We start from the raw sequence: 26,685 nt of genomic DNA, 5'->3' as shown, positions 1-26,685 counted from the left end.
ATGTGACTGAAAAATGAACCCTGCCATATTTATCCCTGTATAAAGCACATTTACATTCTGATTCTTGGTTGCTCCAGACATTCAATGTTTCAGCTTTTATATCCTCTTCAATGCAGTAATAAGAGCGTGTCTGTGTGTCTATAACAGGGCGACCGTGGCTTTGATGGTCTTCCTGGTTTGCCTGGTGACAAAGGACACAGGGTGAGAACAACAATAACACTAATAATACCATTATTACCGGTTATTCTTCATGGTCTTTACCCTCCATGCTTGAATATGCTGAATGGTCCTCATTCTTTCAATTTTCCTGCTTGTCAGGGTGACTCAGGATCAATGGGGCCACTAGGACCTCAAGGAGAGGATGGAGAGAGGGTACATGGATCTTTTATTTTTTTTATTTTTAATTATTTGTCAGTTAATATGTATTAATCAGCATTTATTCATCCTTGACATGTTGTCTCTTTCTGTAGGGAGACGACGGAGACATTGGACCCAGGGGTCTCCCAGGTGAACCCGTGAGTGTTTCCATGGCAATCAAGCAGATTTTACACCTCTCACAATTGTTTATTTAAATTACATTTTGTGATAATTTGGTGGTTACATATGTGCATATTTTTAATCTGGAAAATATATATATTTTTTTTTTTGTAACACATTTGCTGTCAGACATCAGCTGTGTTTTTTCAGATATGAAAATCTCTGGTTTGTTGCGTCTACATCAGTATCAGTTTTTGTACATTGCGTATTTATACAGGTTTTTATTGATTGTTCATTTTGTTATTGATGATGTTGAAACCAGTTGGCTTTGTTTCCCTCCGTTTACTTCTCGCTCTTATCCTGAGTGAGTCTCTGCCTCATTTCTCCTCGTCTGTGTGTCCGTCTTCAGGGACCTAGAGGTTTGCTCGGGCCCAAAGGTCCTGCTGGAATCTCTGGACCTCCTGTGAGTAAAAATTATGTTTTTAGGAGCATAAAGTTATTCCTCTCTCAGGCCCTGAAACAAAACACTGCAGGTGGATAATCGGAAAAGCATGTAATGTTACCAGTTCTGCACAAAATAAAATGAAAATGCTCAATATCAGTCAGGCTTCAAGTAGAGTGCTGTGTAATTTTTGTTTTCTTTTTCTTTTGTCAGTTACACAAAAAGTGCTTTTGTGAACTAAATATGTGAAACTATGTTTGAAATGCTTTAGTTGATGTGTATTCTGTTTATTTTTTATGTTTTCTACAGGGAGTACGAGGAAACGACGGACACAATGGTCCCAAAGGAAACCTGGTAAGAAACAACGACTATGTTATCAGATTATTAAGAAGCCGGATGGAAGCTTTTTTTTCATTGCAGGATTATCATAACAGATGATAGCACAGATACAGAGAGCTCCTGACATGTTTTTTTAAGAATTAACAAGAACATCTGTTCTTCATGTTGCTTTTCTTTCTTTCTTTCTTTTAAACCACACCAATTATTCTTCTTTTGTTCATCAGGGTCCCCAAGGAGAGCCAGGACCCCCAGGCCAGCAGGGAACCCCAGGAACACAGGTGAAACCTCGACCTCAGTTCTTTAACTAGATATTCATGTTCTTATTAGGACCGGTATGAAACAGAGATATGACTTCACTGATCTCCAGTCACTTAAAGTCACCCATTTAGTCCATCTACAGACAAATATTTTCATCGATCTTTGTGCAGCATCAAATTACCTTAAAACCACACCCACCTGCATTTTCTTTTATTTAATGAAGCTGTATCTTTAGTTTTTTTTTGTTTTTTTATCTTGTTCATATGTGAATGACCCAACAAAGAACTGTAAATATGTTAAAACGGGTCGCTCGTTGCTGAAGTCCAGAAATCACATGTGATGATTTTACTCATTACGTCTTCTACCTGGTCCTGGTGTCCTGGTGTAGTTTTGTTATTTTAAGAGAAGTTCTTGATCCAAGCTTGTGTGGTATAGGCTGCAAACTTTTCTTCTGCTGCATCCTTGATGCAAAACTGTGTATCCAGATCCAGATTAATGCACACATAATATTGAAGATGTATTTCATATTTGAGCACAAGTCACACGTCTTTGTTTGCGTGTTTGTTTTTGTAGGGAATGCCAGGACCTCAGGGAGCCCTCGGACCCCCAGGAGATAAAGTAAGAGACAAAAAAATGTGTTAATAAAGGTCATTATTACACTTTAAAGAGGTTCTATTACAGCCCAGTCGTTTGTTGAGATCTGAATGACAGTTTTAAATTATATTTTCCAAACCCATACCAAATGTTTTGCCTGTATTTAACGTATTCTCCAAATTTCATTCATTTTTTGCATTATGTTTGTGACAAATAAGACAAAGTGTACCGAAAACAAACCTGAGTCAAGAAAAAGATAAATAAGTCACTCAGAGTTAAAAGTAAACTCTAATACCGGAAACTTTTCCTGATAAATCTGTTCATCAAGCTGTTTGTTTGTGGTCAGTTTGTTTTTAGTCGTTCAGCAGAAAATAAAATTCGTATTGATTAGGTTGTTCTCTCTCTGTGTCTCTTGTCAATGTGTGTGTGTGTAAAAAAAGATCAAAAGACTCCTGCAGGCCAACTTTTAAATGCACAAAAAGGTGTATAACAATAAAAGAAGGCAATAAAACAGACTGCAGCATCTGGCATCTCTCTGAGGCAACTGTTAAAAAATCAACCAAGACGCTCACAAGTCAAGCTGTTAGAGGGACAGATGACAAAAAGCCTGGCCCTCACCTGTTATCAAGGGGTTAGGGGGTCAGGGTCATCAAGCATCGTGACAGTTTTATCTGCAGGGAAACAGGTCACAAGTCAAACCCTCCCGCTTAAGGCATCCTGTTTCTGCTTTAAAGAAAATTCCTAAAAGAGACCAGACACATTACAATACTTCATTACGACCAGTCTGGAATCTAACAAGCACAATCATCAATACTAACTGATGATGGCACTCTATTTTTGTTTTTTTTTTAAGCCTCTTTCATAGTAGAAATAATGACAAATCAGTTTCATTAAGAGAAGGTCCAGATGTTGATCAATAAAGTTCATTATCAAGCTCATTTCTATGAAGCTAAATAAAATGTAGTTATAGTTAATGTTTGCCATGAAAAAGGTCTCTTAAACTGCCAACAGCGCCTCACACCGGGTGAGAACCTCTGAAAACAAACATGTGACTTCCCCGTCAGCTGTCGGCCTCATCCGTCCTGACACTGATGTTTTTATCCAGCGTCATGAGTTTAGTTTAAACACAAGGAAAAGAAAATAGCCTTGTTCTCTTTAAGACTTACCTCTGCAATTATGGGAGTTAAAGCATTTCTGAAGTTCTTTCCCTCAGACCGATCTGCCGAGTCAATGGTGGGAAAACTGGCTGAAGTCGATTTGCACTTCTTTTTTCTGTTACCCATAACAACTACATCACAGCAATTCATTTCACTTCTCACGACCGCACAACACTCATGATTTCACCGCTTATAACAGGTTGTTCACTTTAGTACAAGAGGTTAATTAAAAACGTGCAGGATGTGACGGTGCGCGTGTAACTCAGAGGTCAGAGGTCAGAGGACCACTGACCACGTTCACTGTTTTAAACGTTGTTGCTTGATAATGATATATTGAGCTGTTTTATAGACAAAAAAATGTCATGACAGAAGGTCCAGAGCTGATTTTATCTGACAAATAAAGGAGTTAAAACAAATTCAGCTCCAGCTTTCACCTGCGTTGATTAGAGCAGAATACGTGATGGCATTTGATGTCTTTTCCTTCAGCTTTCAGCTCTCCCAACATGGAGAGGTTTTTTATTATTTTTTAATTTTTTTATTAAAGTTGAAAATATTATCTACAAACTTCAGATTAAATGCATCGTAATGCCGCATCTTTCTTGGTTTGAACCAACTCAAACCTGCATATGCATGAAGCAACACGGATAAAGTGAGATTAGTGATATATTTAATGGTTTATTCATAAATAACATCTATCTTCTATTCAGATATTTAACGCTATAAATGAAAAGTATTCTCAGATCTTATATTCAAAGATTTATTCAGCTTTTGACCACCTTGTCTCACTATTCAGGGTCCAACCGGAAAACCAGGTCTGCCAGGAATGCCAGGAGCTGATGGCCCTCCTGTATGTTTATTATTATTATTATTATTATTATTATTATTATTATTATTATTATTATTATTATTATTATTATTATTATTATTATTATTATTATTATTATTATTATTATTATTATTATTATTGTCCCAGCTGTAATAAATTAAGCGAATCAGTATCCGCCCTAACGCTCTGTCTTCTCTCCTCAGGGTCACCCAGGAAAGGAAGGGCCTTCTGGCACCAAAGGAAACCATGTGGGTGCTAATTTGAACGTCATCACAAAACTTTTCTTTTGTCCAAATAAATCCCTTCATCAAACTATTATTGTTAATAAAAGGAGCAGTCTCTTATATCGAAAACATGTTTTGTTATAAAGGTGCATTTGCAGTGTATCTTTGTAGTTTTAGTCATCAATCTGAAAATGCCTCCAAATATGTTTACTTAGGTGAGTTTTGCCCTGTAAACATACTACTTTGTCTTTTATTAAATGTATGTATTTATTAACCTTTTCCAGGGTCCCAATGGTCCTCAAGGATCTATCGGCTATCCTGGCCCTCGTGGCCTTAAGGTCGGGTGACTTTCTTTGTCAATAAATGATTGTTAAAAATAGTTTAGTGTTGTTTGTACATATGAAGATGTTGAGTTCGCATTTTATATTGTAAGTCTGTATCAATTAAATTAAATAAAAACTTCCTTCACATCTCAAGGTGTTGAACATGTCACTTTTTTTTTATTGCAGGGAGGTCAAGGAATCCGCGGACTGAAGGGCCACAAGGGAGAGAAGGTAGATGAGTCCATTACAGTTTCTGTCCTTCAACTCACATCTCAGTTGAATAAAGACGAGATTTTACATTCTGGTTGAAAAAGAATTAAAATGTGTTCACAAAGAAGAAAAACAGATGTTCTGTGTTTCTAGGGAGAAGACGGTTTCCCAGGAATCAAGGGAGATTTTGGAACCAAGGGAGAGAGGGTAAGACGGGATGGATGGATGGATGGATGGATGGATGGATGGATGGATGGATGGATGGATGGATGGATGGATGGATGATAGATGGATCTGCTCTGAACAGACTAATTCGTTCATCTTTCCGTGTTTTTGATGACATTGACATTCATGGATCAATACTTTTATATTGAATTAATTTAATCTGATCTTTTGCTACAGGGCGAGATTGGACTCCCGGGACCCAGAGGAGAAGACGGTCCAGAGGGACCAAAGGGTCGTGTTGGACCTTCTGGAGAGATTGGACAAATTGGAACCGTTGGAGAGAAGGTACAAATTATAAGTTTGGATAAGATGACATAAGTTCCTCCTTATTTTTCAGCGCTTCATTTCCTACTTTATTTCTTATTTTAAAATAAATTTAGAGAATTTTCCTTTTTTTCATCAACAAATTAATGTATTTCCCACAAATTACCACTTTATATAAAAGTCCTAAACATATTATCATTATTCTTGTTATTCAAGTACACTTGGCTTTGCTGCCCTCTTGTGGCTGGATGTACATTTAACTCAAATAAATCGAACATTTTAATATTTGTGTAGCAGGCCATTAAAAACTGTTACAGTTGTGTGGTCAATGATTTCATCACTGTGTTCCTTCCAGGGTAAACTTGGTGTCCCTGGACTTCCTGGATATCCTGGACGACAAGGACCCAAGGTTAGAGAAACACATCTGTCCTTCACAGGAAATCAAGTTGAACCTCGTCAGGATGAAAAACAGCACTGATGTTGAGATGTTGATGTATCTTTTAGGGATCTCTTGGATTCCCTGGATTCCCTGGGTCGAACGGCGAGAAAGGAACACGGGTAAGACACAAGAAAGATTTTATTCACTGTGTTATTGTCAAACTTGGCGTAACTCATGAAAGCAGTAGTTGCATTGACTTTCTCCAAAAGAGTTACAGACATGAAAACTTTAGAATAAGTTACAGTTTTAGTGGATAGTTCACCTGCCTGTATGTGTTAGTAACCTTTCTCTTTTCTTTTCTTTTCTTTTTTTCCTTTTCAAATCAGGGTCAGTCTGGAAAAGCAGGTCCCAGAGGACAAAGAGGACCAACGGTACCTTTTCTCATTTTGACTCTTTGTGGTATTTAAACTTAACTTTCTCCCCTCATAGTCGACATTAGCGTAGATCAGCACCAGCTCTGCCACATTTCTTTTTGCCTGACGTCTAATATAGCTACTTGGGTTTTTGTGGTTAGTTGTTAACAGAGCGCCACCTATCGGTCCATGGACCTCATCGCTGTAGGTTCACTCGTCCTCTGAGATGAGTCCAACCACAGCGGTGTCGTGGTTGGGAGGTGGGAGGTGTAGTGGTGGAGGAGAGACGCCGTCAGGTCTAACAGTCTGTGGACTGTAAATGACGACGTCCTGCAGTCGGTCCAACATGATTGTACTGAGAGCTGAGCTGCTGTCTGTGAACAGCATCTTCCCATAACCCCCCTAACTGGTTTTAAGTGTTGTGATGGCATTTGTGTCTTCAGTGAACTTGTTTGTCTGCTGCTCAAACTGAAAAAGAGTGGGAGGTTATCTTTGACGTGATGTAATGCTTTGGTCCAATTCAGTCCAGGTGTAATTCACAGTAAATCCACTTCATTGTAATCCAGTTTAATCCAACACGATCCAATTATAGTTGTAGTAGTCGCCCAATTAAAAACACCAACTGAGCATTAAATCTTGACTGTGATTCGTTCCCACGTCCCGACAAAGCTCAACCAGCCGGTGGCAGTGCAGGCAAAAAAACTCCCTTTTAACAGGAAGAGACTTGTTTTAGCAAATTTGACTTGATAACTCAGTCAGTTCTGAGTGTTTCCACCGGTTTAGTCAGATATGTGCTGTTTTAAATGTCTTTTTATTGCTAATGTTGCTGTTTGTCCCCATCAGGGCCCCAGAGGCCAGAGAGGACCGAGAGGTGCAACTGGAAAACTAGGAGCAAAGGTTTGTGATGTTTGAATATTCACAAACTTGGTCTGCATGTACGTTTAACTGCTTTTACTGTAACCGGCGTTTATGTCAGTGTTTCACATTATAAACTGTATTGATGCTCTTACTATTACTGATACACTCCACATCTCTGCTGATATTTAAGCAACAATCTTCAAGCTTTGACCTTTACACATAAATATAACCTTACATGTGACTTGACTGAAGCAAATCCCAAAGCTGTTTTAAAGTGTTTCAAAAGCTTTTTTAATCACCATGTTGTGTTGTTTGTCATTAGGGAACATCTGGAAGTGATGGTCCTCCTGGACCTCTTGGAGAGAGGGTGAGTGCTTGTTTTTCAATTTAAGAACACAATTTCTCCTCTTTAGATCAATATATTAACTCGTATTACAACCTGGGCCTTTTAATGTATTTGCTGAAAGACTGTTGAAGTATTTTTCCGTGTTCTGATTATGTGGTGTGTTTTCATCTCACCAGGGTTTGCCCGGGCCTCAGGGAGCCAACGGTTTCCCCGGACCAAAGGGACCTCCTGTAAGGAAATGTTCTTGATATTACTTAAAACTTTCTTCTACACAAAGGAATTGTTTATTTTTATTTAACAATGACTGATAAAAAGATGTAACATCGCAGGGACCCCCAGGAAAAGACGGACTGCCTGGACATCCTGGACAGAGAGGAGAAGTTGTAAGTTGTTTTATTTGATTCACAATCCATCAGTCAGTGTTACGTTTCTGAGAAAACTCTTCTCAGATCTGGTTCAGCCACCTACCGGACATGAAATAGTTGAAATAGTTTCTGTGCAGCTGACTGGGTGGTACCTGAACATGTTGGACCCTCAGAACAGTCTGTTTTTATTTATTATCCGAGTCTACATTTCTGCATTATTCCTTATTCAGACGGCTCCTCATGAAACAGCCATGACCCTTAAATGGGTTCAAATGTTTCAAACGTTGTTGAGTAAATTTCTCCATCAAATAAGGTGTTTCATTCCGATTTACTTTTAATTTAAGTCTGTTTTTTGATCATTTTAGCTGGTTTTAATAACTGGATTACTCCCAGCATGCATCTCAAAATCAGAACTGAGGTTTTTTATTTCTGTTTTTTAGATTATTCTTTTTATTCACTTGATTTTTTTTCTCCTGCAGGGTTTCCAAGGTAAAGTGGGTCCACCTGGGCCTCCCGGAGTTGTTGGACCTCAGGTAAGTTCGGCCACCGTGGTTCAGATTTGTCTCATCACTTAATACAGTAAAAAGTCATTTTTTTCTTCACACCTTCTATTAAAATCGTTCCTCTTTCCATCCCTTCACCTCCACCTTTTCAGGGACCCTCAGGGGAAACAGGCCCCTTGGGCGAGCGCGGCCACCCCGGACCCCCAGGTCCACCTGGAGAGCAGGGACTGTCCGGGCCTTCAGGGAAGGAGGGCACCAAGGGAGACCCCGGACCCCCAGGAGGCCTCGGGAAAGACGGGCCCTCGGGTCTGAGAGGTTTCCCTGGAGAGAGAGGATTACCTGGAACCCCCGTGAGTATCAGACAGAGGAAAAATGGCTACAATCCAGCTGATTTTACTTTGTTGTGATGAAAACTATGGACACCACGCAGTACACTACGCAGATCCGTCGCCATCGTCTAGTCGTGTCCAAGTCCTGGCTTCTGTCCGCTGGCTGCCAGTCAAACAACACACTGACTTTAAAATGTTAATATGGCCAAGCCCCAAAATATAATTGCGATCTTTTAAGTCCTCATTCATCAGCTCGTACACTTCCATCCTCAGATCAGACCTTTTTATCAGCTCCAACAACTCGTTATAAAACTGGAGATCATGTGATCAGTCCATCGCCCCTCGTTTACGCATTAAAACCTTTGTTATCAGATCTAGATGGACTTGACAGTTATAGGACAACAAACCAGATTGTGCTACAACTAAACTTCTCCAGGAGGGAGGTTATTGATGATTAGAGTTAATTCTACATATTTCTCGCGCTGCTTTAAGTTGACGTCCTGTAGCAGCGCATCTGTCTTGTAACTTATAAACTTCTTTGACTCAAAATCATCTGAACAATCGTCAGACTGAAAGTGCAAAGGTTTAAATTCAATGACATCTTCACGAAGTTGGAAAAAACGTTTTTAACATGTTTTTGATGGATTTTTAAAGCATTTTAACTGATGACACGTAACATTACTGCATGAACTTCAAAGTGAAGAGGCAGTTCAGTAAAAAGAGGAACTTATCACCACTCAAAAAACATCAATGTGTTTTATTTTGTTGTTTTAGAAATATTATAATATTAAATATATTTATATATTGCACAGACGTTTATAGATGTTGGACTGTTTTACCTGTGTGACAACATTCAGTGAACAATACCGACAAATCGTGTGATTTAATTATAGCAGGAGCCGAATTTACCAGCTGGTTTTTATCTTCCTTTTTTTTTAAGCTTTGTTCGATTTCATATTAATGAAACTTTTTTTAGGGCATTTTTTCTTCTTCACATGAGTTTTTGGTGTCGATTGCACCTTGTTCAGGTGTTCTTGAACACGCCGATACTCTTTCGACTTCTCAGACATGATCTCATCAAACAGTGAATACAGTCGGAAGATTCAAATCTTTTCTTTCATGAGGCGTTTATTCCAAGTGACTTTCTGCCACTAAAACCTCAGATTAACGACCGTTACTGTCGAGACAGCCAGTAGTCCAGTCTGAAAAATCTTTGCTGTAGTCACTTGAAAGGCAGAATGGTTAGTTTTCAATCACCTCAACAATAATTACCAATAATTTTTTCATTAAATGTTTATGTTGTACTATTTCCATTTGAAAGTTGTTGGTAGAGATGGTCGCAGCCCTCAGGTCACATGTGTCAGGGACAGTGACCACAGACAATAAATCATATGTTGGCAAAGCTTTAATCCAAACACAAACTCAGAGAGATGTTTCATATGTTACAAGCCAAAATGAGCCGTGTGGGTTATCTAGAGTCTCCTTAACGTTACCACCTTTGATGTTATTTTATCAAACAGTTTTAACTATGTTATAATGGTGAGCAATCTTGTTATCTATAACTGTCTCTTACATCCAAATATGTGACCCCTCTGATGAGCTTGTGAGGGAAAATAGGATTTAGTCTAATTTCTTTACAGTTCTGATTAAAACCTGCCTTTCGTGGCTTAATTGCTCTGATAAAAGAACTAATGAAGCACGGAAACGTTTTACAAAGTTTAAGCAAAATGAAACCTACAATGCTGGAGCTGCAAGTTCGCAGCAGCGATCGAGAAGAAGACTAATATAAATATTTACAACACCGTGCAATTACATCTAAGTTGCTGTAGAGTTTGAAATTATTTTATTTGTAACAGATTTTATTTTAAATGTAATTTTGATTAATGAAGGTTCGTTTTTAGGAGGTTAATGACAGACTTTTTTGAGGTTATGTTTTCATGTTTACTGAATAACTGACCTGTCCTGTACCGTGTGCTCCAGGGCGGTGGAGGACTGAAAGGAAGTGAAGGACCTCCCGGACCTCCTGGATCTGCTGTACGTTTCAAGTCATGTTACAAGCCGATATTCATATTTAAAACACTTTTATGCACCTAACTCACTCATTTAACAAAATGTTTGTCAGCAACTGACAAAATCTGCTCTTAGAGCATCATTCAGTTGTGATTTTGGCTGTAAATCATTTCCTGAATTTTATTTTTTCTAATATTCAAATATATCAATGTGTTTTATGAATATATTTTAACCAGTCACGGGTTACTATCACACATTTCACACATTTACTTGTGCAGGGTTCTCCTGGTGAGAGGGGCCAAGCTGGAACCGCAGGACCTGTTGGACCTCCTGGCAGACCGGGCCCTCAAGGCCCCCCTGGATCAGCTGGAGAGAAAGGAGTTCCAGTGAGTCTTATGGAAATGTTTATCTACTGTAGAGTAGCATGCATTCAAAATAATACTAAATAACATTGTCTATACAGGTGAAATAAATAATAACACCAGCAATCCCTCTGTTCCTTGTTAAGGGTGAAAAAGGTCCAATTGGCCCAGCCGGGCGGGATGGAGTACAAGGTCCAGTGGGTCTTCCTGGCCCCGCAGGGTCATCTGGAGTACCTGGAGAGGATGGAGATAAGGCTAGTAACGCCAAAGCACATTCCTGGCACCTTAGTTAACGTACAGATGTACTCAGACTCTTGATTAACTGTAGGAGGTGCAGGTGCAACAGATCAAAAAACTCATGGATCGTTTCTCGGATCAGCAAAGACAAAAAAAGACAAATAAACATAAGTTGTGTCTTTTTCATTTAAATTATTAAATTGAAATATATAAATTCAACTTAAAGTGCACAGCAATGTGTTCTTTGTAACATAATTAATTAAAAACAACTTAAAGTGCAACTTAAGAAGGCAAGCCATCTTCCTTGAAACATGGATTGTGAAATAAAGCCCAATGTCCACATCAACAAAGAAGAACAAAGGAAAGAAAGCAAGACCTGATCTTATAATTTAAAATTGTTTTTTAAATGTCTACATTGTTTGGGAAGAGTCTGGATCTCTTTGCAGTCTCTAAAAGTGTGTTTCCACTCGCAGGGGTTTAGGATAAATCTGCTGTACAGGAACCTCTACAGAGCCATTAAAGCCACATAAGAACCTGAAAACTGCACCGCCGACCACCAGGTGGCGGTAAAGCGCATTTTTGCAGTTCGCAATCGGCCAGTAGAATAAAAAGAAGAAGAAAAACGTAAACAATGGACGCTACTTACTTATTTGTTATTAAACATACACTGCGGTCGTAGCGACTGAGATTAAAAGAAGCCCCCGCTGGACCTCTATATTGGTGTAAAATAACAGCAATACCTGAACGGACTCGTCGGTCCGTTCATCGTTTTTTTTCTGTTTGTTCAAGTGTCTTTTATTTTGAAAGACCAAACCGGATATGCTAATTGATGTAACTCTTCCAACTTTACACTGTAAGTGAAGTTACCACATATCACCACTAGAGGGCAGGAAAACCCCATTTTGAAAACAGAAAAACGCTGTTTTGTTTTTATTAATGAAGATAGATAGATAGATAGATAGATAGATAGATAGATAGATAGATAGATAGATAGATAGATAGATAGATAGATAGATAGATAGATAGATAGATAGATAGATAGATAGATAGATAGATAGATAGATAGATAGATAGATAGATAGATAGATAGATAGATAGATAGATAGATAGATAGATAGTGTCTAAGTGTAGATTAAAAAATAAAATAATAATAAAAATGATGAATGATTTATTAACAACAAGTGACAAACTTAAAAAAGAACAAGAACAAATATGCAGAGTTAACATTTAAGTTCATCTGAGAAACATATTTGACAGGGAAGCCAAAAAGCCAAAATACAGGGGATTTCAATGATGCGTTCAAGTTCCTCCGTTCGCCATGACTACGCTGTGTGTGGACTGAGCATGCGCACAACTTTTTATTTTTTATTTTTTCATAAATCAATCCACGGATCACGTGTGTGCCAAACTGAAGTTATTGATCCGAACTGATCACGCATCAATGATGATCCGTTGCACCGCTAGTAGGAGGGTTGTTTAATCTCAAATCGCGCTGCGTTTAATTCTGTATTATTGATTTAGTGCAAATTCACATGAGAATTGTGTATCTTACACAAAATCATGATATTCTGAGGTACATTTAAAAACAGTAATTATATAAGTAGGGTTGCCACCCGTCCCTTGAAATACGGAATTGTTACGTAATTTGGAATTAAAAGTTGCGTTCTGTATTGAACCAATACAGACACATATTATGCTCTTATTTATTGGTGTCATAATATACAGGTGAAAATTTGAATATATTGCAAAACCTCATTCGTAGTAAATTCAACTAAAGGTGAAACAAATATATTATTTGTCACTACATTCAAGGTGAGATATTTCAAGCCTTTATTTGTTATAATTTTGGTGATTATGGCTCACAGTTTATGAAAACCCTAAATAAAAAATCTCAAAAAATTAGAATATATTATGAAATCAATAAACAATTCAATCATCAAAATTATAATAAATAAAGGTATAACATATCTTGCTTTGCATGTTATGGGACTAATATATTAGTTTCAGCTTCTAAGTTGAATTATTGAAATAAATTAACTTTTACACCATATTCTAGTTGAATTATTGAAATAAATTAACTTTTACAGCATATTCTAGTTGAATTATTGAAATAAATTAACTTTTACACCATATTCTTCACCTGTATGTATATTCTACATCTTGGCTGATGTGGACATACATACCATAGGAGCAGAGGCTAGTTCAGTTGCTAGTATGGTTGTCTGTCTGTACAGTCATGCAAGTTCAATGCTATTAAAGCACTTTAATCTTTAAATCAAAGCATTTTGTTTTTTCATATAAAATAAATACATTTCTATGCAGTTTAGAAGTTTTAAGTTTTAAGTTTTTCCCTTTTTTTTGGCGCCTGCACTGCTGAAATCGGGGCGTCCCTTGTTTCTATTTCTGAAAGGTGGCAACCCTATATTTAAGTGTATAGAATAACTATTGTTCCAAAGACAAAAGTGGATGCAGAACTTTCAAACAAAGGTCTGATACGCCAAAATAAATCCTCTTTGAATAATTGGTGATGAAATCTGGGATGGGTTTGACTGGAAATGTGTCAAAATAATGTGTGTCTGTCGTTTCAGGGTGAGGTTGGAGAGCCTGGTCAGAAGGGTGGCAAGGGAGGAAAAGGAGAGCATGTGAGTGACCACAATCAAGCTTAAATGTTTATTTTTTCCATCATTACTTTGTGCTTTGAAGGAGAAATATTTAACAGTAATGTTTGTCTGTTCATTATATAACTGTTGCGTTTCTCATGGGGCTTTTTTTTTTCTTTGAAGGGACCTCCTGGTCCACCAGGCCCAATGGGTCCTCTTGGTCAACCTGGTCCAGCTGTGAGTAGAACCGGACTGCAATAATGGGCTGGTTTTCCAGAATGGCTCAACGTGGAGTAGAATGGTTTTTGAGTGGTTTCTTTCTTCCCCCGTGTTCAGGGAGCTGATGGAGAGCTTGGACCAAGAGGCCAGCAGGGACCTTTCGGAGCTAAAGGTGATGACGGAACTCGAGGATTCCCAGGAGCCCCAGGACCCATCGGTCTTCAGGTGAAAAAGAATTAAAAAAAACATCCTGAAACACCACAAGACTGGTTTCAGAGGGAGATGCTCTCAGATGTTTTTTATTTGTGCTGAACTAAAACAGTTGTGGTGGTGAAACCTCTCCCTCTGTCCCGCAGGGTCTACCAGGACCCCCCGGTGAGAAGGGAGAGACGGGCGATGTCGGACCTCTTGTAAGTTTCAGAAATGTTAATGTAATAGCTGGATATAATACAATAAAATCCTTGAATGACAAATTAAAACTTCTTCATATTTCCAGGGTCCCCCGGGCCCTCCAGGACCCCGCGGCCCAGCTGGACCCAGCGGCGCTGACGTGAGTTTTACAACGTTTTTTTAGAATTAAAGTTTCATTTAATGACTCAGTTTGTTTGTTTTCTAATAATCATAAACCATTTCGATGTAAATTATGACTTTTTCTTCTTGCCTGATTAATTTTTTTCAGGGTCCTCAAGGTCCTCCTGGTGGTTTGGGTAATCCTGGTCCTCTTGGAGAGAAGGTGCAGCATTTAAGGACTATTCCTGCATGGATGAGACGGTTTCCAATAGAAAAACTGAACTGAAATATTCACTGTTTGCTCCGCAGGGAGAGCCTGGTGAGGGAGGACCCCCGGGAATTGTTGGAGAGCCTGGTAAGAAGGTGAGTACCTGAGAGCCTGATCCAAACACTTCCTTAGCTGAGATATCCAAAGACTTGTTTTTCACTGATTCGTAACCATCTGTCGCCAGGGTCCTCGCGGAGAACGTGGAGAGAAGGGAGAGTCTGGACAGCCGGGAACATCTGGACCCGCTGGAGGACGAGGACGACCTGGAGATGACGGACCCAAAGGAAACCCTGTATGCAAACTCATAAACACGTACACGATTACACTACAACACACAGGATTGACATATTAAAGGCACACTATGTAGCCGTATCACTGCAGGCCAAGTGGGAGCAGCATCACGACAAAGTCCATCAGTCATGTGCTCCAAATCAACAAAGCACCCAGGGAATGAGGCGTAACAGGTTATTAGTGGTTTACTTACCAAGCTTTTTGAGTTATTATTTGTTCAGAACACAAAAAAATGAGAAAAAACAATGAACAAGGGTAAAGGAACACAGTACTCAAATTAGCGTTGGCCGTGTTGTTTTTTTTCTCCCCCTTATTTCACGAGATTTCCTTCCTGACAGTGACATCAGCCCATCCCTGCTCCCTCATTGGCTGCATTTTCAACAACTATTTACTCCCGTGGCTCCGGGGATTTGACTGATATCCGTCAGCAGGCAGAAATAGTTTGGCCATGCGTTGTCTTTGAGTCGTTCACACATAATGATCGAGTGCTGACTGGAGATCGCGAGCTTCTCCTCATCCAGTCGGAAAGATTGGCTTAAATTATGTAGCCAGGCGGTACTGACATTTCCTCCAGTGCAACTTCGTCTTCTTCATTTAAATAAACAGATGCCACAGTACTGATTAAAGCGTAATCTTACATGCAGACTGTGATCTCTGCTATTCGGTGTTTGAGATTAGTTTCTGTGTGTGACTTCAGGGCCCCGTTGGTTTCCCTGGAGATCCTGGTCCCACCGGAGAAGTTGGACCAAGAGTAAGTGTCTTTCCTTTACCATTTATTTCTGTCACATTTCCACGTTAAATGTAATATGGAAATCTCTAGAGAAGAAAGACCACTAGCACTGACCTTTGTTTTGGTTTTATTTTGTTTGAAGGGTCAAGACGGCGCCAAGGGAGAGAGAGGAGAGGACGGTGAAGCAGGAGAATCCGTGAGTCAGAAGATGCAGCATGTATTCGTTTTGGTTCCAAGTATTTTAATATATTTAGATCATGTTCCATCTCATCGCTCTGTGTCTTATTTCAGGGCTCCCCAGGACCTCCTGGTGAAAACGGCCCACCCGGCCCCCTAGGAAAGAGGGTAAGCTCCCCCCAAACAGCTGACAAGCAGCTGAGGAAGAGACGCAGACATTCTGCTCCTTCTGCTAATGACATGAACTGAATAATAAGATTAGATTGATGGATAAAAAGAACGATGCACAGTCTTTTAAAGGTTGAAACTGTATATTATTTTATTTTTAAACATTATCATACGTCTTATTAACCAGGGCCCTGCTGGAACAAGAGGACCAGAGGGGCGTCAAGGAGAGAAGGGAACCAAAGTGAGTCCACACCTTTTTAGTTGTTTTTAAAACCCTATGGGCCCGATTTACTAAGATCCTAAATAAAGAGTACTAAATTGCGTGTGCACTGAAAAAGTTTGCGTGTGCTGTTGTTGTGTGTTTTGCGGGTGATCAACTAAGATTGTGTGCGCAATTGATAACAGGTGCAAACAGCAGTATTTAAATGAGGTGTTGCGCGTCTTACGGTTTGCGGCGCAAACTTTGCGCCATGGAGTCTGGATGGAAAAGCAGGATATAGTCGCAAGCGCAATTTGCATCTTCCCCTCCCAGTATTTAGCGATTTCTGGCGGGTACGCCCCATATTGATTATTCATCAGGGCAAAAGTACTAAATGAATAACGTGTGCTATTTTGCACATTTGAGAGACGCAGTCCTCTTTGCACGCTGTTAGTAGATCAGCTGGCACTTTGGTTTGCGGGTGCTGTCAAGTTTGCACACGTTTTTACACACGCAAACCTTTAGTAAATCAGGCCCAATATGCTTTATTTTCATCAGTTTGTAAATAATCCTCAACTCTGAGACCAAACTAAGTTGTTCTGGGCACAAATGATAAGAGCATAAGAGCTTGAATGTGCCGTCCTTGAAACCTTCAAAAGATAATCTGAATGCACGTGTTGTAAGAAACCAAGCAGAGAGGTCTCCATGAAGAAACTGCTTTTATTTCTAAACTGATGATGATTATCATCGTCCTCCACAGGGAGATCCAGGTGCCGTCGGTCCTCCCGGGAAAACTGGCCCCGTCGGGCCACAAGGTACACCAGGAAAACCAGGAACCGAAGGTCTCAGAGGACTCCCTGGATCAGTCGTAAGTTCAGCTCTTCACTTTGAGAGCACATGTAGCGTTTACGGTGAATGTTGGAGACAAATGCTGAAAATGTTTGTGTTTCAGGGCGAACAAGGATCTCCAGGACCTGCTGGACAGAAGGGACCACCCGGACCTATTGTAAGAATACCACGCCCCTTTAGTTTCTGTTAAACGCTTTGACTCATCGTGTCTTCCTCTTCGTCCACTTGTCTTCACCAGTACTCGAGTAGTAAAATAAAATCAGGGGGGATGGTGGATTTTATCATATGGGACAGATAATTTGTGCTGATTACAAATAATATAATATATTACAAATAATAACACTGACCAAAACACCTGCAGAAATACTGCAGGAATGACATAGCAGCAGTTAAATGCAGCCTTCTGTAAGCTTTAAATATCCACTGGGCTTACATCAAATACATCAAAACACAACAATAAAAAACAGTTTTCTGAACTTATCAATATGATTCTGTCCTTCACAGGATAAGTAACATGGATCACTGCAAAAACTCAAAATCTTAACAAGAATATTTGTCTTATTTCTAGTTAAAATGTCTCATTTTAGTAAAAAAAATCTCATTACACTTAAAACAGGACTCATCACTGAAAAAAACAACAATTTTCACCTGTTTCAAGTAGATTTTCACTTGAAATAAGTAGAAAAATCTGCCAGTGGAACAAGATTTTTTTGCTTGTAATGAGAAGATAAATCTTGTCCCACTGGCAGATTTTCCGACTTATTTCAAGTGAAAATTTACTTGAAACAGGTGAAAATTGTCAAATAAGTTATTTTTCTGGTGTTATTTTTCTGGTGATAACTCTAAATGTTGAAATAGCAGTAAAACCACATTCATTGATGAAATGACATAAGGGATGGAAAGGGGGGATGGCAGTTTTACAGGGGGGATGATTTTTACCTTTTTTATTTCAGGGGGGGATGTCATCCCCCCTCATCCCCCCTCAACTCCAGTACTGGTCCTCATCCTATCCTCCCTCGCTCATATTCTTCTTTTATTCCTTTCATTGATGTTCTCTTCTCATCCTGCAGGGGCCCCCTGGTTTGCCCGGCTTGCGTGGAGATCCCGGCTCCAAGGGAGAGAAGGGACACCCAGGTCTCATCGGTCTGATCGGACCCCCGGGAGAGCAGGGAGAGAAGGGAGACCGAGGTCTCGCTGGGCCCCAGGGATCCTCCGGACCCAAAGGAGAGCCCGTAGGTTTGATGTCCCACCTCGTGTTGAGACACTTACTCAGGAAACGGTATATGTCACAGATGTCCTCTGTCTTTGATTGCAGGGAATGCCTGGTGGCACTGGACCTTTGGGCCCTGGCGGTCCTCCTGGTCTTACTGTGAGTGCTATATTTTTATATCCCATTAATATCCAACCTTCTCTATTTCACTCGTCCTCGTGTCGGAAATTAACTGTAATTACTGTGTCTTGTGTCATTTTCAGGGTCCTCAAGGTATCAAGGGAGCTAAAGGTGCCACGGTGAGTAAACTGATGTTTCATAACACTTTAAACCAGGGGTGTCAAATGTGCGGCCCGAGAGAGATTTTCATGCAGCCCGCGAGAAGTTTCCAATGCAAAAAAACGAAATGTTAATTTACTAAAAAGGAAGGCATAAATAATTGCCATGAATCGCAGCATATCCGATAATATATTTCTTCTACAAATCCATCGTTATTCCACAAAGAGAGCAGTTTGACATTTTTTTAGTTTTCTAGAATGCATTTGCCGATTTTATTTCTTTGTAGACGGTCGTTTATTTTTATTAACTGACTACTATTATATATTTTCGCAGGAAAAATATCACTGCTAAAAAAGATGATAGAAGATATTTATTCAGAGAATTTCAGTTTTGAATATGAGGATAGTGACAAAGTAAAAAAGTTAAAAGAGAAGTGCTGACTTTATCGGCACATTGGCGTAAATATCCGCGCCAATTTTTTTAAATAAATACACTTAATTGTACTGGAAAAATCTCAAATCACAAAGAAATACTCTCGGATGTAATAAGAAAGATTTCGCTTTTAATTAAATTTCCTATAAAAAAGCGAAATATAAAAAAAACATACTTGTTTCTGTTTATCTTTGTAAAATGATATTAAAAGTATCTTACATAATTTGAAAAAAAACGAGAAATTTCAAGAAAAGATCCTGAAGAAATATATTTTACATAATTAGAGTGTAAACAAAGTGCATATTTCCTTTAAAATTAACTAAACTGTTATTGGATTAGATAACAATAGTAAAAAAAAAAAAAGAATTAGAAAAAAATATTTTCGCACAGTTTTTGTTATTTTGAGCGCGTGGCCCGCGAGAAAAAAATTGGTCAAATCCGGCCCGCCAAGCAAAATGAGTTTGACACCCCTGCTTTAAACGGTTAATCAACTGTTTTTCAAACAGCAGCTGATCCTCAGATCTGCTTTCGGTCTGATTTTTAGGGAGGAGCTGGTCCAAAGGGAGAGAAAGGTGTCCAAGGACCTCCTGGATCTCCTGTAAGTTCATTCAGAGAAAAATGGATCACGATTGAAGTTGTTCATCCGCGTCACCTGTTGATCACCAGTCCGGGGGTTAAGATGTAACTGTTATTCCCAGGGCCCGCCAGGCGAGGTGATCCAGCCGCTGCCCATCCAGAGGAGTCCCAAGTCCAAGCGCTCCATCGACGCCAGCCAGCTGCTGCCCGAGTTCGACCCAGACATGCCCGCGTCCGACGCCGCCGGCACCGAGTTCCTGACGGGCAGCGAGGGCATGGAGGAGATCTTTGGTTCTCTCAACTCCCTCCGACAAGAGATCGACACCATCCGATTCCCCCTGGGAACCCAGGACAGCCCGGCGCGCACCTGCCAGGACCTGCACCTCAGCCAGCCGGAGCTCAAAGACGGTACAGAACCCAGACTTTTACCTGCAAACGCGTTGTTGCTAAGGTTCTGCAAAGACTGTCGATGATGTGTTTGTTTTTTAGATCTATGCAGACCGTCTTCAACGATATATAAAGAATAACACAAAGAAATCACCTCAAAATAATGTGAACAAAGACGTTTCATCAGCCTTGGAAAGCTTATTCTCCTGGTTTTCATGTGTTCTTCTACCTTTCTGTCGTCTGCAGGAGAGTACTGGATTGACCCCAACCAGGGCTGCTCCAGAGATTCCTTCAAGGTCTTCTGTAATTTCACTAACGGAGAGACGTGCTTGCACCCCAGCAAGCCCGTCAACAAGGTCCGTTTTCTTTTTTTAGATTTCTTGTTTTCCTCACTAGGACTGGACTTTTATTTAAAATGAAACAAGAGAAACTGTGTTCCAGGTTAAATGTTTTAATTGTACTTATTCATGTTAAAACATTGGTTGTTTTGTGGACGTCTCTAACGACAGGTGGAGATGAGCTCCTGGGACAAAGAGACTCCCGGGTCGTGGTACAGTCAGTTTACCACCGGCAGCAAGGTCAGTAATCTTCTACGGCACGAATCCAGACTTTTTTAATGGTTTTAGTTATGAACTTTTCTTATTTCTTATTTTTCTTTATGTGAAAACCCACGTACAAATCAATAATCCAACCCATTCATATTTTACAAAAAAAAAGCAATTAGAATTGTAAACTTGGCTGATTATCTTGCACCAACAAACCCACTTTTCATTCAAAACAATACACTTAAATTCCAAGACATAGTTAATCTGAACACCACTGTGATAATTACATACAAGGCTTATAATAATTTACTTCCGGGCTGCATGCATGAACTGTTCAGGCCAAGAGAGGGCAAACACGACCTCAGGGGAACTGCAATGTTTGACACAACAGCAGTAAGAACAAACACAAAGGGCAGATGTTTATCCGTTTTAGGAGTAAAACTGTGGAATTTATTAGACAACGACCTTAAATTAGCAAACTCAATAAAAGCATACAAGATATTATTCAAAGCAAAGGTAATGGACACATATATAAATGCAGAATAAGCAAACAAAGAAGAAAGTTCACATGCATGAGATGAAATGACAACTTAATCCGTTTTGTCGGTTTCTTTAGCATCTTTTCACTTTCTGTTTTCAGAGCTATCATTGTTATTATTATCATTATTATTGCTATTATTATTGGTATTACTATTATTATTATCATCATCGTCATTATTGTTATTATTGCTATTATTATTATTATGTGTTACTTATGATACTTCATTTGTTTTTTTTGTATATTCTATTCTGTTAAAAGGTGGGCAAGATAAGCTTTATGCTTCAAGCCCAGACCTTTTCGGTCAAAATAATCACAATGTTGACCAGGGAAAAACCTGTCTTATCTTGTTTGTTGATTTTTATGTTTGTGATCTACCGAAATAAATATGAACTAACTAACTAACTAACCTTTTGCTCCTGGTCCTCCTCTCCGTCCTCCCAGTTCTCCTACCTGGACTCCAGCGGCGAGCCCGTGGGCGTGGTCCAGCTGGGTTTCCTGCGCCTGCTGAGCGTCCAGGCCCGCCAGAACTTCACCTACCACTGCCACCACTCGGTGGCCTGGGCCGACCAGACCGCCAAGAACAACCACAAGAGGGCGCTGCACCTCCGGGGCGCCAACGACGAGGAGCTGAGCTACGAGACCAACCCTTACATCAAAGCCCTGATCGACGGCTGCTCTGTGAGTTCACGCTCAATCAATCAATGATTATTTATAAAGCCCTTTACAACACACAGGGGGACCAAAGTGCTTTCCATTAAAATCCACATTAACACAAAACTATTTAAAAACGACATAATAAAACCATTACAATTAAATTAAGAATATTTCACATCAATACTGTGTATTAAAAGCCAGTCTAAATAAATAGGTTTTAAGTCTGGATTTAAAAACCCCCAAAGTCAGTGATGGTGCAGCTTATTCCAGATTCTGGGTCCAGCAACCGATACGGCCCGATCCCCCCAGAGTTTAGTCCTGGTTCTGGTGTTCTGGTTGATTTGAGGACCGTAGGCCTCTAGTGGAGTTCTGAACATGCACTTGTTCACATAAATAAAGAGGGGCAAGCCCCTTGAGGGCTTTAAAAACAAAGATTAACATTTTAAAATCAATTCTAAAAGAAACTGGAAGCCAGTGAAAAGCAAATAAAACCGGGGTGATGTGTTCGCGACGTCGAGTATTAGTTAAAAAGTGTGCAGCAGCATTCTGAACAAGCTGAAGACGGCTAAGAGAAGACTTGGAGACACCAACATATAAAGCATTACAATAATCAATGCTTGAGCTTATAAAAGCATGAATGGTTTTTTCCAAGTGTGCACGATTTAAAAATTGCTTTACTTTTGTTAAAACCCGAAACTGATAAAAACTGGTCCTGACCACGCTGTCAATTTTCTTGTCAAACTTTAAGCTGCTATCAAAAATAACTCCAAGATTCCTCACAGAAGCTTTCACTGTAAAAGATAGATCACCAGAGTGTGCTGAATCACTGAGGTGAATCAATGAGGTTCCTCTTTCACAGTCACCAACACGTGTGTGTTTTTCTCTCCTGCTCTCCGCAGTATCGTAAAGGCTTCGACAGGACAGTCCTGGAGATCAACACGCCACAGGTGGAGCATCTCCCTCTGCTGGACATCAAGGTGTCAGACTTTGGGGAGAGCAACCAGCAGTTTGGTTTTGAAGTGGGACCTGTCTGTTTCCAGGGCTGAAAACACATCACACACACACACACACACACACACACACACATAAATGATAAACATACATGCCCAATAATTTGTAAATTAACTTGTAAATGATATAAAACACACACACACACACACACATTTACATATGCTGTCGTGGCAAACACAAACACACACTCGCGCTCACGTGCCTCCCAGCAATAATGGACATCAAAAAATTTAAAAGGAGTAAATACCAAATAAAAAAACAAAAAAAAAAGAGGAGAACATCAGCAGGGAGCACGACTGCGAGGAAGGAGGAAATAAAAACCAGGAGAGAGTTCCTTGGAGTTTAACAGTGTTTTCTTCACCTGCAGGAAATGGGGGTGGGCTGAGATAGAGCCGCCCCCCGTCTGCGATCCCCCCTCTCACTCTTCTCTCCTCCCTGCTGACACACTACTATTTTCCACTCGTCTTTCCTGCTCTACCTCCCCCTTCTCCTTCCAAGAAAAGGGTCACGCTCGGACAGTATTAATCCTTCGTTCACACTGCAAAGAAACCCCGCCCACGGTCATGTGATTCACAAGATGTGGCTGTTTAAAGTGAATTCTCTTGGTTTGGTTTGCGTCTTTGGTATTTGTTGGGTTCTGTTTTTTTCTTTTGCCATTTTTCAGAAACTAAACTCTAAACAGTAGAAGATAAACTCAGACCTGAGACAGAAATCTGCTCAGTGCAAATGTTCATCTGCTGAGGATGTTGGTCGACTCTGGCCGATAAATAAACAGGTCATGCAGCTCCGTAGGAGATGGATATCAACATCCGGTGACTAGTTAACAGATTTTTTTTAAAAGACGACACCACCCAGAATCGAAACTCTGACCACACTAATCTTATTTGATTGATTGATGATTAGTCTTAGTCTTTCTTTGACAAAAGTTTTCTCCTCTGCAATCTTCTCATCGCAGTCACGACACAGTTCCGAGGGTGCCTTTTAAACAACTTTTCTCAACATTTGTTTAGCGTTGCAGGCAGTGAAGCAGGACAAAAGATCAATCAATGCCAAGATCAGTGAAATTGAAGCCATTATTTTGTTTTTTTTATGAACTAAACATGGTGCTTTTTGTAAAACAAAAAAAAGAGTAGATCCTTCTTCACATCCCTGGTCAGGATCTTTGAGTGGCCCCCACACACCACTGCAGTATTTGCTGAGTCACTTTCTGGGTAATTCAAAGCTGCATTTGCTTTTGTTTTTTCTGCCGCAGTGAATAAAACGCATGCTTTCCTGAATCAAACTGTGTGGCAAGGTGCTAATTATATATATATAGATAGAAATATATATATATATTAAAAAAAAGTCCTCCATTTCCTTTAACCTCTTTACATTTTCACGAAGCTTATTACTAGGGAAATGTGCATTACATTCCATTTGTACAGAAATAGTGATATTCTATTGTATTTATTTAAAAACAAACAGGGTGCTCTGAGATTAGAATAACAAGAAACGAGTATCTCAGTCAAATGTGGTGTATATCAGATGTATTTAATTGCTCAACTGAAGCAAGGATCTTACTTTTTTTTTTAGAAACTTGGAGCCAGCTTAGGTTGCGACGCCTCTGTTCACACCCTGTCCAAACTCTTTTTGTACAACCAAAGAATCTGCGTCCATGTCTTATTGTAACATCCCATTTAGTGTTTTTTTCATCAACTGTGCTGTGCTGTTGAATTTTTGCTTCCACTGTAATGATTAAATGGTGACTCTCCAATTCAGTGTCATTGCTGCCGTTTCACTCGAGAGTGTGTCGCGTCAAGTTTCCTGATGTTCCTTTTTTGGGTCGCAGTAATTTGCTGGATCGGCACCTGCGGTCGCAGAGACTGAGGTGCTGAAAACATTAAAACACAATCCTGTGCTCTTTTCTGTCAAACTGAGAAGACAGCAGGTGAGAGACGAGCTGTGAGAGGGAGGGAGGGGTGGAGGCGGTGTGAAATCAGAAAGGTGCCTGATTTCATACTAGGGTTATGATTTTATTTGTTCTTATTTTTTAAATATAGCAGGAAAGTGGGGAGAGATGGCAAAAAACCTGAAACCAAAAAAAGATTCTGCCCTTCTCTGGAGAGAATGACCTCAACTATTTGTTTCAATATGTTGAAAATGTTTCAACATGAAAAAGTGGTGCTGAAAAGAGAAAAAAATATTATTTTATAATGTCTGTAATTAATTTTTTTTTTTTTTTTCAAAATTCTTGTTTCTGTAATATATAATCTTTTTAAAAGAACAGTTGGACTCTTTGTTTTTTCTTCCACTCTCCTCAATGTGGTAGCTGTCGTTCCTACAAATGACCACAAGGCGTCGCTGTTCTTCAGTCCGTCGGCGAATTTACAGGATCGAAAAGCTTTTTTTGCCTTTTTTTTTTTATGTCCCTCTGAGAAAAAGGGGAAAGAGCAATAAAACGGACTGTACACATTTTGTTTGTGAATTTGTTCAATTTAAAAAATGTTATTAATATAAATGTGAGATGTGTCTTTGGACAATCCTGCTCAATTTTCATTAAAAAACATACAGTCAATGCAAAGGTTGAAAGCCAATTTAAATCCGTGGAGTTTTATTTTTCATTGTTTCATAATAAAACCCGTTTAGGTTCATGTTATTGCAGCAGCACAAACTGCTTATTTTCCAGACTCAATTGACCTTTGATTGCATACGGTGATACTGTAAACTATATTGCTGTTACACAATAAGTATTGTCAGCTTGCATGAACTGTAACCTTCATATGTTTTTTAGACATGATTATTTTCACTAGTTCTACACTGCCTGTCATGTTTTTGAAATAGTGAAACTTCAGTCTCATGGTAAAGTTTATTCACCTGGATTTGTATGAGTTGAATGAACAAAGAAGAACCTTTTATATGAAAATCATGTAACTAATTACAGTGAAACTGTTTAACTAGTTTAGATTTTCAATCTTAAGTGCTAATCTTGATAATGTCCCACCATTTCACTCTTAATAGGGTCAGAGGTCTTCTGGAGCATCTCCCAGCTGTCAGGCCAAAGGTTTGAACCTGGACATGTTTCAGTCCATTACAGAGAGCTGCAGAAATTAATGTATGGGACTTTTCTAAAGTACCTGCTGGGCTCCGCTCAACTCTATTCTGTTTTAAGGGTTTTCCACTAGATGATGGTTCTGGTTGGTACCTACTTGGTGGGGGTCCAACCAAGCTGAATTGGGCTGAAAATGCTACGTCAACAGGCTGCAGGCCACTATGTTGAAAACCCGGGGAACCTCTATTTTTACTTTACAACTAAACTTTGGTTCAGCAAAAACGGGGAAGCAAACCTACTCCGTGGTGCAACTTTGTTATCTACAGTCTATGGTGCAAGGAGGAAGTTCACACGTGGCCGACGACCGCGCGCATCCAGAGGGACACCCATGGGGAAACGACGAGGCTCCGCCCACATCGAAGGGGTACTGGCATAGATATATAGACATATATACATACTGATACATGTAAATATGTATATATGTCTATGGGTACTGAGCTGTAAGACGAGTAGAGTTGAAAACTGGATCATGGAAAAAGTGCATTTGTGCCTACATGCACATACCGGTAATGTATCTATAAGGTTTATGTTCAGTTAAAGTTGCATCTATTTAGAAGAAGACACTTTGTCAACTTTAGGCTTCGTTCACACTGGAGGCAAAATGACCCGAAGCATATTATTTTCTTTTGGGTATTTGAACAGCTCAAATTACACAAAATCAGATTTTTTTTTCACATCACACCTGGGTCACTTTCAGATGTGGTACTAGTTTTCCTTCATCTGAACTATCAGATTTAATTCGCCTTTGATGTTACTAGTATGTGATTAATATTGTGATTCTGCATTGGTGTTTTTTTCTTTTTCTTTTGG

General features: G+C 39.6%; 1 protein-coding gene across 6 annotated transcripts in view; it reads left to right on the top strand.

The window, feature by feature from the left end:
• The window catches only part of col11a2 (collagen, type XI, alpha 2), a 51,588-nt gene extending 26,228 nt beyond the window's left edge, over positions 1 to 25,360 (top strand). For all 6 annotated transcript variants that reach the window (XM_061741410.1, XM_061741415.1, XM_061741414.1 and 3 more), the window contains 48 exons: positions 148 to 201; positions 319 to 372; positions 471 to 515; positions 887 to 940; positions 1,229 to 1,273; positions 1,483 to 1,536; positions 2,090 to 2,134; positions 4,061 to 4,114; positions 4,297 to 4,341; positions 4,602 to 4,655; positions 4,827 to 4,871; positions 5,004 to 5,057; positions 5,253 to 5,360; positions 5,695 to 5,748; positions 5,844 to 5,897; positions 6,105 to 6,149; positions 6,975 to 7,028; positions 7,312 to 7,356; positions 7,512 to 7,565; positions 7,665 to 7,718; positions 8,180 to 8,233; positions 8,356 to 8,553; positions 10,513 to 10,566; positions 10,821 to 10,928; positions 11,051 to 11,158; positions 13,730 to 13,783; positions 13,925 to 13,978; positions 14,078 to 14,185; positions 14,317 to 14,370; positions 14,457 to 14,510; positions 14,640 to 14,693; positions 14,780 to 14,833; positions 14,923 to 15,030; positions 15,727 to 15,780; positions 15,902 to 15,955; positions 16,051 to 16,104; positions 16,292 to 16,345; positions 17,064 to 17,171; positions 17,256 to 17,309; positions 18,223 to 18,384; positions 18,468 to 18,521; positions 18,626 to 18,661; positions 19,618 to 19,671; positions 19,772 to 20,057; positions 20,283 to 20,392; positions 20,546 to 20,614; positions 21,564 to 21,800; positions 22,676 to 25,360. In XM_061741410.1, the coding sequence (XP_061597394.1) occupies positions 148 to 201; positions 319 to 372; positions 471 to 515; positions 887 to 940; positions 1,229 to 1,273; positions 1,483 to 1,536; positions 2,090 to 2,134; positions 4,061 to 4,114; positions 4,297 to 4,341; positions 4,602 to 4,655; positions 4,827 to 4,871; positions 5,004 to 5,057; positions 5,253 to 5,360; positions 5,695 to 5,748; positions 5,844 to 5,897; positions 6,105 to 6,149; positions 6,975 to 7,028; positions 7,312 to 7,356; positions 7,512 to 7,565; positions 7,665 to 7,718; positions 8,180 to 8,233; positions 8,356 to 8,553; positions 10,513 to 10,566; positions 10,821 to 10,928; positions 11,051 to 11,158; positions 13,730 to 13,783; positions 13,925 to 13,978; positions 14,078 to 14,185; positions 14,317 to 14,370; positions 14,457 to 14,510; positions 14,640 to 14,693; positions 14,780 to 14,833; positions 14,923 to 15,030; positions 15,727 to 15,780; positions 15,902 to 15,955; positions 16,051 to 16,104; positions 16,292 to 16,345; positions 17,064 to 17,171; positions 17,256 to 17,309; positions 18,223 to 18,384; positions 18,468 to 18,521; positions 18,626 to 18,661; positions 19,618 to 19,671; positions 19,772 to 20,057; positions 20,283 to 20,392; positions 20,546 to 20,614; positions 21,564 to 21,800; positions 22,676 to 22,822 (3,666 nt within the window). In that variant the 3' untranslated portion in view covers positions 22,823 to 25,360. The remainder of the gene's footprint in view (positions 1 to 147; positions 202 to 318; positions 373 to 470; positions 516 to 886; positions 941 to 1,228; positions 1,274 to 1,482; positions 1,537 to 2,089; positions 2,135 to 4,060; positions 4,115 to 4,296; positions 4,342 to 4,601; positions 4,656 to 4,826; positions 4,872 to 5,003; positions 5,058 to 5,252; positions 5,361 to 5,694; positions 5,749 to 5,843; positions 5,898 to 6,104; positions 6,150 to 6,974; positions 7,029 to 7,311; positions 7,357 to 7,511; positions 7,566 to 7,664; positions 7,719 to 8,179; positions 8,234 to 8,355; positions 8,554 to 10,512; positions 10,567 to 10,820; positions 10,929 to 11,050; positions 11,159 to 13,729; positions 13,784 to 13,924; positions 13,979 to 14,077; positions 14,186 to 14,316; positions 14,371 to 14,456; positions 14,511 to 14,639; positions 14,694 to 14,779; positions 14,834 to 14,922; positions 15,031 to 15,726; positions 15,781 to 15,901; positions 15,956 to 16,050; positions 16,105 to 16,291; positions 16,346 to 17,063; positions 17,172 to 17,255; positions 17,310 to 18,222; positions 18,385 to 18,467; positions 18,522 to 18,625; positions 18,662 to 19,617; positions 19,672 to 19,771; positions 20,058 to 20,282; positions 20,393 to 20,545; positions 20,615 to 21,563; positions 21,801 to 22,675) is intronic.
• Positions 25,361 to 26,685: the final 1,325 nt, after the last annotated feature.

The sequence above is a fragment of the Cololabis saira genome, chromosome 15 (assembly GCF_033807715.1).
Source record: "Cololabis saira isolate AMF1-May2022 chromosome 15, fColSai1.1, whole genome shotgun sequence".
NCBI lineage: Eukaryota > Metazoa > Chordata > Actinopteri > Beloniformes > Belonidae > Cololabis > Cololabis saira.
The sequence above is the reverse complement of the archived record's forward strand: the minus strand, read 5'-3'. Positions and strand labels throughout refer to the sequence as shown.